Below are 9,874 nucleotides of genomic sequence, written 5' to 3'. Positions count from 1 at the left end.
ACGATTTTTGTGTGCACACACCATTTTTTGGGTGATCCGGATTCCGACGTCAAAAATGCCAAATTTTTTCGTGGACGTCCGTCAAGACCTTGTCTATGTATACGGTTGGACATCAGGGTTTGTACGACCCATGTGAAAGGTCAAACGAGCCCTGGTGCGAGCATTCCCGTCATTTTAATGATTTTCGTGTGCTAAAGCACACCATTTTTTGGGTGAATCAGATTCCGACGTCAAAAATGCCAAATTTTTCTGTGGACGTCCATACAGACCTTTTCTATGCATACGGTAGGCCATCACGGCTTGTCCGACCCATTTGGAAGGTCAAACGAGCCCCGAAGCGAGCATACCCCTCAATTCGACGATTTTCGTGTGCTATAGCACACCATTTTTTGGGTGATCCGGATTCCGATGTCAAAAATGCCTAATTTTTTTGGTGGACGTCCGTCAAGACCTTGTCTATGTATACGGTTGGCCATCACGGCTTGTTCGGCCCATTTGGAAGGTCAAACGAGCCCCGAAGCGAGCATACCCCTCATTTCGACGATTTTAGTGTGCTATAGCACACCATTTTTTGGGTGATCCAGATTCCGACGTCAAAAATGCCAATTTTTTTCGTGGACGTCCGTCAAGACCTTGTCTATGCATACAGTTGGCCATCAGATCTTGTCCAACCTATTTGGAAGGTCAAAAGAGCCCCGAACAAGCATACCCCTCATTTCGACGATTTCGTGTGCTATAGCACACCATTTTTTGGGTGATCCGAATTCCGACGTCAAAAATGCCAAATTTTTTCGTGGACGTCCGTCAAGACCTTGTCTATGCATACGGTTGGACATCACGGCTTGTACGACCCATGTGAAAGGTCAAACGAGCCCCGATGCGAGCATTCCCCTCATTTTAATGATTTTCGTGTGCTAAAGCACACCATTTTATGGGTGAACCAGATTTCGACGTCAAAAATGCCAAATTTTTCTTTGGACGTCTGTCCAGACCTTTTCTATGCATACGGTAGGCTATCACGGCTTGTCCGACCCATTTGGAAGATCAAACAAGCCCCGAAGCGAGCATACCCCTCATTTCGACGATTTTCGTGTGCTATAGCACACCATTTTTTGGGTGATCCGGATTCCGACGTCAAAATTGCCTAATTTTTTTGTGGACGTCCGTCAAGACCTTGTCTAGCATACGGTTGTACATCACGGCTTGTACGACCCATTTGGAAGGTCAAACGAGCCCCGAAGCGAGCATACCCCTCATTTCGACGATTTTCATGTGCTATAGCACACCATTTTTTTGATGATTCGAATTCCGACGTCAAAAATACCAAATTTTTTTGTTGACGTCCGTCAAGACCTTGTCTATGCATATGGTTGGACATCACGGCTTGTCCGACCCATTTGGAACGTCAAAACAGCCCCGAAGCGAGCATACCCCTCATTTCGACGATTTTTGTGTGTTATAGCACACCATTTTTTGGGTGATTCGGATTCCGACATCAAAAATGCCAAATTTTTTCGTGGACGTCCTTCAAGACCTTGTCTATGCATACGGTTGGCCATCACGGCTTGTCAGACCCATTTGAAAGGTCAAACGAGCCCCGAAGCGAGCATACCCCTCATTTTGATGATTTTTGTGTGCTATAGCACACCATTTTTTGGGTGATCCGGATTCCAACGTCAAAAATGCCTAATTTTTTCGTGGGCATCCGTCAAGACCTTGTCTTTGTATACGGTTGGCCATCACAGCTTGTTCGACCCATTTGGAAGGTCAAACGATCCCCGAAGCGAGCATACCCCTCATTTCGATGATTTTCGTGTGCTATAAGCACACCATTTTTTGGGTGATCCAGATTCTGACGTCAAAAATGCCAAATTTTTTCGTGGACGTCCGTCAAGACCTTTTCTATGCAGAGGGTTGGCCATCACGGCGTTTACGACCCATTTGGAAGGTCAAACGAGCCCCGAAGCGAGCATTCCCCTCATTTCGACGATTTTCGTGTGCTAAACCACACCATTTTTTGGGTTATCCGAATTTCGACGTCAAAAATGCCAAATTTTTTCGTGGACGTCCGTCAAGACCTTATCTAGCATACAGTTGTACATCACGGCTTGTACGACCCATTTGGAAGGTCAAACGAGCCCCGAAGCGAGCATACCCCTCATTTCGACGATTTTCATGTGCTATAGCACACCATTTTTTGGATGATCCGAATTCCGACGTCAAAAATGCCAAATTTTTTTTGGACGTCCGTCAAGACCTTGTCTATGCATATGGTTGGACATCACGGCTTTTACGACCCATTTGGAAGGTCAAACGAGCCCCGAAGCGAGCATACTCCTCATTTCGACAATTTTCGTGTGCTATATCACATTATTTTTTGGGTGATCTAGATTCCGACGTCAAAAATGCCAAAAAATTTCGTGGACGTTCGTCAAGACCTTGTCTATGCATACGGTTGGCCATCAAGGCTTCTACGACCTTTTTTGAAGGTCAAAGGAGCCTCGAAGCGAGCATACCCCTCATTTCGATGATTTTCGTGTGTTATAGCACACACCATTTTTTGGGTGATCCGGATTCCGACGTCAAAAATGTAAAAAATTTTCGTGGACGTCCGTCAAGACCTTTTCTATGCATATGGTAGTCCATCACAGCTTGTCCGACCCATTTGGAAGGTCAAACGAGCCACGAAGCAAGCATACCTCTCATTTCGACGATTTTCGTGTGCTATAGCACACCATTTTTTGGGTGATCCGGATTCCGACGTCAAAAATGCCTAATTTTTTCGTAGACGTCCGTCAAGACCTTTTCTATGTATACGGTTGGCCATCACGGCTTGTTCGACCCATTTGGAAGGTCAAACGAGCCCCGAAGCAGGCATACCCCTCATTTCGACGATTTTTACACCATTTTTTGGGTGATCCGGATTCCGATGTCAAAAATGCCTAATTTTTTCGTGGACATCCGTCAAGACCTTGTCTATGCATACGGTTCGCCATCACGTCTTGTCTGACCCATTTGGAAGGTCAAACGAGCCCCGTAGCAAGTATTCCCCTTATTTCGACGATTTTCGTGTGCTATAGCACACCATTTTTTGGGTGATCCAGATTCCGACGTCAAAAATGCCAAATTTTTTTGTGGACGTCCGTCAAGACCTTGTCTATGCATATGGTTATCCATCACGGCTTGTCCGACCCATTTGGAAGGTCAAACGAGCCCCGAAGCGAGCATACCCCTCATTTCGATGATTTTTGTTTGCTATAGCACACCATTTTTTGGGTGATCCGGATTCCGACGTCAAAAATGCCTTTTTTTTGGACATCCGTCAAGACCTTGTCTATGCATACGGTAGTCCATCACGGCTTGTCCGACCCATTTGGAAGGTCAAACGAGCCCCGAAGGGAGCATACCCCTCATTTTGACGATTTTCGTGTGCTATAGAACACCATTTTTTGGGTGATCCGGATTCCGACGTCAAAAATGCCAGATTTTTCGTGGACGTCCGTCAATACCTTGTCTATGCATACGGTTGGCCATCAAGGCTTGTACGACCCATTTGGAAGGTCAAACGATCCCCGAAGCGAGCATACCCCTCATTTCGACGATTTTCATATGCTATAGCACGCCATTTTTTGGGTGATCCGAATTCCGACGTCAAAAATGCCAAATTTTTTCGAGGACGTCCGTCAAGACCTTGTCTATGCATACGGTTGGCCATCACGGCTTGTCCGACCCATTTGGAAGGTCAAACGAGCCCCAAAGCGAGCATACCCCTCATTTCGACGATTTTCGTGTGCTATAGCACACTATTTTTTCGGTGATCCGGATTCCGACGTCAAAAATGCCAAATTTTTTCGTGGACGTCCGTCAAGACCTTGTCTATGCATACGGTTGGCCATCACGGCTTGTCCGACCCATTTGGAAGGTCAAACGAGCCCCGAAGCGAGCATACCCCTCATTTCGACGATTTTTGTGTGCTATAGCACACCATTTTTTGGGTGATCCGGATTCCGACGTCAAAAATGCCAAATTTTTTCGAGGACGTCCGTCAAGACCTTTTCTATGCATACGTTTGGCCATCACGGCTTGTCCGACCCATTTGGAAGGTCAAACGAGCCGTGAAATGAGCATACCCCTCATTTCGACGATTTTCGTGTGCTGAGAATTTAGGGAATTCCAAAAAAAAAAGGTTTGTTAATAAGCAAATGAGTGATAAAGAAAATGGTGTGAGTATATGAGAAGGTTCTTCAACTGATTACGAAGGTAGTCATATAATTTTTTGAGAATTTTCTTTTGGAATGCTTCAGGCCCAGATCAGTAGGCTAATACACAAGAAAAATTGGAGAATTTATATGATTCCTAAAAGGTCTTTTAAATGCGAAAATGAACGTGAAAAAATAGTGTGAGTATATGTGAATGTTCCTAAACTCATTACGGAGGTCCTCATATTTTTTTTTTGAAAAATTCTCTTTGAGGACCTCCGTAATGAGTTAGGGAACCTTCACGTATACTCACACCATTTTTTAACGCTCATCTCCATATTTAGGAGCCCATTTTTTAGAAATTGCCCAAATTTCTCAAATTTTTTCGTGTGTATCCATAAATCTGGCGGAGCATCCAAAAAAAAATTATAACAAAACTTTATGAGAACCTCCATAATGAGTTGGGGAACATTCACGTATACTCACACCATTATTTTCACACACATTTCTGCATTTACAAATCCTTTATAGGAATCACCCAAATTCCTCGATTTTTCATATGTATTAGCCCATTGATCTGACGCCCAGAGCATTAAAAGAAATTTTCAAAAAACTGTATGAGGAACTCCGTAATGAGTTGGTGAACCTTCACATATACTCACAATTTTTTTAACGTCCATTCCGCATTTACAAATCCTTTTTTAGAAATTTCCAAAATTCCCCATTTTTTTTATGTGTATTAGCCTCTGGATATGGCACCTGGAGCATCCAAAAAAAATTCTCAAAATTTTTTATTAGGACCTCCATCATGAGATGATGAACCTTCACGTATACTGATACCATTTTTATCACAAATATTTTCGCATTTATAAACATTTTTTTTAGAATCACCTAAATTCTCTAATTTTCGTGTGTATTAACCTATAAATTTGGCGCTTTGGAACACCCAAAGAAAATCTCTCAGACCACTTTATGAGTTGTGCCACCCTTAAAATTTGAGGTATAAATCTCAATTTGCATAATGAAGGCTTCCTATAAACTATAAAGAAGTATTTTTCATGTAAAATATCTTAGTCCAGCACAAGCCTCTTAACCCAATTTAAGCAAGGAAAAACCAACTTTTACATACAGCAAAATCCTTGAGAAAAAGAAGCAAAATACTAGAGCATTCAAAACTGAGTTTTACTTCAGGTTATCATTGAAATCTTTTAATGTTCATCCCAAGGACAGCGCGATATATGCATCTCGCTATCTGCTTTCACAGAAACTCTCTAAGAAGCTCAAAGTTTCGTTGGCTCATGATCAACCCATCATTTCTCAATCCATGCTTAAAAATATCATGGACGACTTCAGATAATGAATGAAAGAAGATATGACATATACATTGAACTCAGCATCCTAGAATGTATCCTTTTCCCCACCAAGTCAAGGATTGGGTGCAGGTCGTGTCCTCCTTGATCTGGCACGTGTTACTCGAACTGCTTCCACCATGACTGTATCAACAGGTTTTGCAGTTATATTATCCTCCATGACTGTATCAACAAGAGGTTTTGCACTTTTATTGTCTGAGGAAGACACTTGATCAACCTGCATCACTTCAGTTTTGCTTAGACTCGAAGCTTTGGTGATTTGAGCGTGGGCTTCAGCTGGAGTCGTTTTTTGTGCATTTGAGGAGGAAGCAGAAGAAGCAGGGGTAGCCACTGGAGGTGGTTGTGAGGGCTTCACCTTTTCTTTTATGTCTGCTTCTTTTTCACTTGAAGATTCAGTAGAAGCAGGAGGTGCTTGTTTTTCAGTCTGTACCTTTGTAGCTGGGGCAGCTGATCTGCATTTAGGCGGTGTTACTGTGCGTTGGCGGCCTCTACTGCTTTGCTTCTGTGGCTGCAATTTCAAGAAAAAAGCTCATAATTGACTCTCTAAAACATGGGAGTTAAATTCCAGCAACATAATTAAGGAGAGGAGATTGTAGCTAGGAAGTCGTGATAATAGGCGACAAAATGCATGCAATAAGCATAGGCAAGCAAATTTCAGCCGTAATTCTATATCTTCAATTCCAATCTCTAATGTATGAATTAGTCCCTAATGACACTAATTAACCACAATCTTGTAAGAACTAGAACACAACCCAATATACTCTGCAAATCCCCAAAAAATGGAACAACTACTAAGTATATCTAGCACATAAGTGCTATTTAGAAAAATGAGATCTCAAGTAAAGTCATATGAGTAAATAAATAGCAAAACCATTTATATAACTGGACAAGCAAATTTGTGCTGCTAATGAAATAAGAGTTCAGATGACAAGCATCTAACGCGATTTTGGTAAATAGCATGACTCAAAGACAGAACATGATTGAACTAGCAAGATTAATTCTGAAACGCTTTGATGAAAACCTGAGTTGGGCGAGGAGTTGACTGAGAAGCAATAAATTGCAATACATCAAAAAACCTCGTCTGCACATAGCTAGCAGAGTTTTGCCAGTACAGACATGCCATATCTCCAGCTCTTGTCCTCAACTCCAACAAATTACGATCAATCTCAGTTTCATGCTTTAGCACTACCGGTCTAAAGAAGGAATCATATACATATGTTGTTCCCTGCAATAATTTTATGAGAAAATGAAACAATTAGCAAAAGACGCCACCGGAACTAATCAAAGATTAAAATTTCTTTCAAACAGGAGAGGATATTAGGCAGAATACCTTTGTTTTGGGGCACCACAAATATATGATGAATGCCAACTTAGCTTCACTGTACATTGGAACCCTTCAAAGCATAACTAAAGCGTTAACACTAGATGGATTTCACACTAGCTTATACGAACATCAAAAATTTTCATATGATTACCATGAAACAAAAGCATCGCCAACTCTTTCACATACTGTCAATAGAGCAATTAAGATCCTGAAAATTAGAAAGAATGAGGAAGTTACAGCCAAGATTCAAGAGAAGCTACTTAAGAGATCGACAGAGAAAATGCTGCCATATACCAATACTGGCACCAAAAGCGAAGTTCCTGAATATCAGGTTTGTTCATTTCTACAGTCTTAAAGCACTCATAAGCAGGATAAGCATAACCAAAAACCATCCTGCGCAAGGAAAAGTTAAAAATCACAACTAGATATGTCAGCAATAGGACTACTTGTGCTTGAACATTTATAAATGCAACATTTTCAAACTCACACAAGCCCTCTGGTGAGAAAAGATCCAATCATCTTGAATCCCTGCAACAGGAAAAAACGCAGTGCTTGTTAAGCAAACTCTCGTATTGATAGCATATAGAGGTCCACACACAAGGGAGTGAATTTTACAAGGAAAAATCAATTTAGACTAAACATTACAAAGAAAAGGGAATACGGGAAGTGCCAAGAACGAGCACCATTACTTATAGGTCTTTTTATGCTACAAGTAATGAGGTAACAACTAACATCAACCATAACAACACCTCAATCAAAAACCTTTAGGGTTGGCTATAGCCTAGATGTATACTCTATATCTATTCCGCTTTAATTTTCATCCAATCCGTTCCAATAAAATTGTTTTTTGTTTCTATTTCATCATTATCACGCATTTTAATTCATTCAAGGATTAAACAAATTCCCTCATTAGCTTATCATCCCCAAAGGATAAGAAAATACATTGAGCCCTAAAAATAAAGAAAAAAACTACACATAAAACCAAACATTCAATAATCTCCCAATTGATTGAGCTAAAAAAATACAACAAAATCACAGTATGCAATAACTTAGTTTGAATCACAGTCAAGCAAACTCAAACAAGCATTTACTTATTCAGACACCGCAAATCGTCCTGCATTGCATTGCATCACTCATTCCACATACTCAAATCTTCTGCACATATTATCAATTCACTAATTCTGGCGAACTAAGAAATTGAGTTAAAAGCTAAAAACGAAAATCAATTCACTTCGCACAAAAATATGTACTACAAAAATGATTCTTAATTAACGCTGAAGCAGAGCATGTAGATTAACGGAGAGACTATGAAATGTTTGAGAAATTTACAGGCGCCGGCGAACGGTGACGATATCGACGGCGAACAGAAAGAGGGGGCAAATTGGATTGCGTTTTTAATTTTTTTTTAATCTAATTTAATTCTTTGATATTATTTTTAATTAGCTTCCGATGGGGTTTGAATTTTTATTTGAGAGCAAAATATTAGTTGTGTGAAGGACCATGGTAATAGCGTGTGTAACAAAATCATAACCGTAAAATAATTAGGGCGTGTTTGGTTGGTTAAATCTTTCAAAAAAATATTTTCTCTATGTATACACTAAAAAAAAATATACTCACAAAAATGACTAATGTAATGAAAAATAGAAAAATAAGTTTCATAAACAATATTTCAGGTAGATTATCTTTCGACGAGAGAGTTATTTCGATGAAAAACAACCCTCGCTTCCAACCTTAAGGTTGTTAACGAGTCACCAAGGAAGCAAAAATGTGAGTTTCTGGGGATAGGGGTTATAACAAAAGGTCTCTCCGCCCCCATGCTTTGGAACCATCAACCCCATCCACCTCTAGCTACATCTATCCTCATAGTGTTTGTCTACGATTGCTTAATTTATCAAAACTTAAAAAATAATTTTGAAAATTAATTATTTTAAGAAATATTTTTTCTTTATACCAAACACACCTCTAAATGATTGTGTTTGTAGCTTTAAGTGAAAGACAAGAAAGACTTCATTTGGTACCTTATCCACTATGAAAAACTTATTTGGAGAAATGTTAGTATCACTCTTTACCAAACATGTATTATAATATTTCCAAACTTTGCTCATTAGGCTAATCACCTCTACATAAATTGGTTGGGGCTGCATTTGGCATAAAATTCCTAACATGAAACATAGTAGTGATCAAATTTAAAATCTAAAGTATTATTAATACAATTAATTTTATAAAATTCACATCTAATTAAATATTTTTGAAAAAATATGATAACTTAACAAAAATTAAATAATATGAAACGGAGACAGCAAAAACGTCAAAGGGATAAAAGTACAAACAAGAAGTAAAAAGGAAGTAAAAAGGAAAGCCCCTAATAATTACTTATACTATGTGACAAAAGCTCCAAAAAGTTATGTGCATATGCCTAATGTCCCTACTTTTCTCAAATCTTTTTCATTAATGTCTATTTCAGACACTTTTTATTTTAAAACTATTAGTCTTTTTAAAATTTATTATTTCGATTAATTTAAATTTATGTTACAAACAAAAAAAATTAATTAAAAAGACATATTATTTTTCATGAATTTCTTGATTCTCCTATGATTAAAGGCAGAAAAATCACATCCATATACTTCATTGGATTTTGAAGTTACAGTCGGATTCTTAATTGATACAATTCTAATAAAAATATCGAAATAAAATATTTTATATATATATATATATATATATATATAAAATAACAACTTAAAATGGAAGTGCCTTTTGCATGCATGTGGCCATACACTTAGGAAAAGATGGTGAAAAAGGCAAAGGTCCATAAAAGGAGGAAGAGCCTTCATGAGCTTTGGTTTTAGCAAAAGCATTAGAAACTACTAATTTTATGGTAGAATTATAAAGAAAATCAATTAAAAATTTTAAATTCGAATTATAAATATTCTCAAACTTTGGATACCACACATCGATATTGTCTAAAAAAGGACTATGAAATG

At 38.9% G+C, this 9,874-nt stretch overlaps 1 protein-coding gene across 2 annotated transcripts; it reads right to left on the bottom strand.

The window, feature by feature from the left end:
- Positions 1-5,234: 5,234 nt before the first annotated feature.
- Positions 5,235-8,385, bottom strand: LOC101248370 (putative HVA22-like protein g). Of its 2 annotated transcripts, XM_069292684.1 has the most exons (8): positions 8,223-8,306; positions 7,985-8,048; positions 7,381-7,421; positions 7,188-7,286; positions 7,045-7,101; positions 6,900-6,963; positions 6,591-6,794; positions 5,235-6,077 (listed from the first exon to the last, which is right to left on the bottom strand). In XM_069292684.1, exons 3-8 carry the CDS (start codon positions 7,410-7,412, stop codon positions 5,625-5,627), a joined length of 909 nt encoding a protein of 302 aa, XP_069148785.1. In that variant the 5' UTR covers positions 7,413-7,421; positions 7,985-8,048; positions 8,223-8,306; the 3' UTR covers positions 5,235-5,624. The 2 variants fall into 2 exon arrangements, with proteins under 2 accessions (XP_069148785.1, XP_010314646.1); XM_010316344.4 differs by lacking the exon at positions 7,985-8,048 and having other exon boundaries at positions 8,223-8,385.
- Between the last annotated feature and the right edge of the window lie 1,489 nt (positions 8,386-9,874).

Source organism: Solanum lycopersicum, chromosome 12 (genome assembly GCF_036512215.1).
Source record: "Solanum lycopersicum chromosome 12, SLM_r2.1".
Lineage (NCBI taxonomy): Eukaryota > Viridiplantae > Streptophyta > Magnoliopsida > Solanales > Solanaceae > Solanum > Solanum lycopersicum.
This window is presented reverse-complemented; position numbering and strand designations above follow the sequence as displayed.

What these genes read in the sequence shown, in the direction of transcription:
- LOC101248370 (XM_010316344.4), bottom strand. Translation starts at nt 7,412, where the DNA reads ATGATTGGATCTTTTCTCACCAGAGGGCTTGT. An exon ending in TTTCTCACCAGAGGGCTTGT is followed by an intron (nt 7,287 to 7,380) that starts GTGAGTTTGAAA and finishes TTCCTTGCGCAG; the next exon opens with GATGGTTTTTGGTTATGCTT. An exon ending in GGCGATGCTTTTGTTTCATG is followed by an intron (nt 6,964 to 7,044) that starts GTAATCATATGA and finishes TATGCTTTGAAG; the next exon opens with GGTTCCAATGTACAGTGAAG.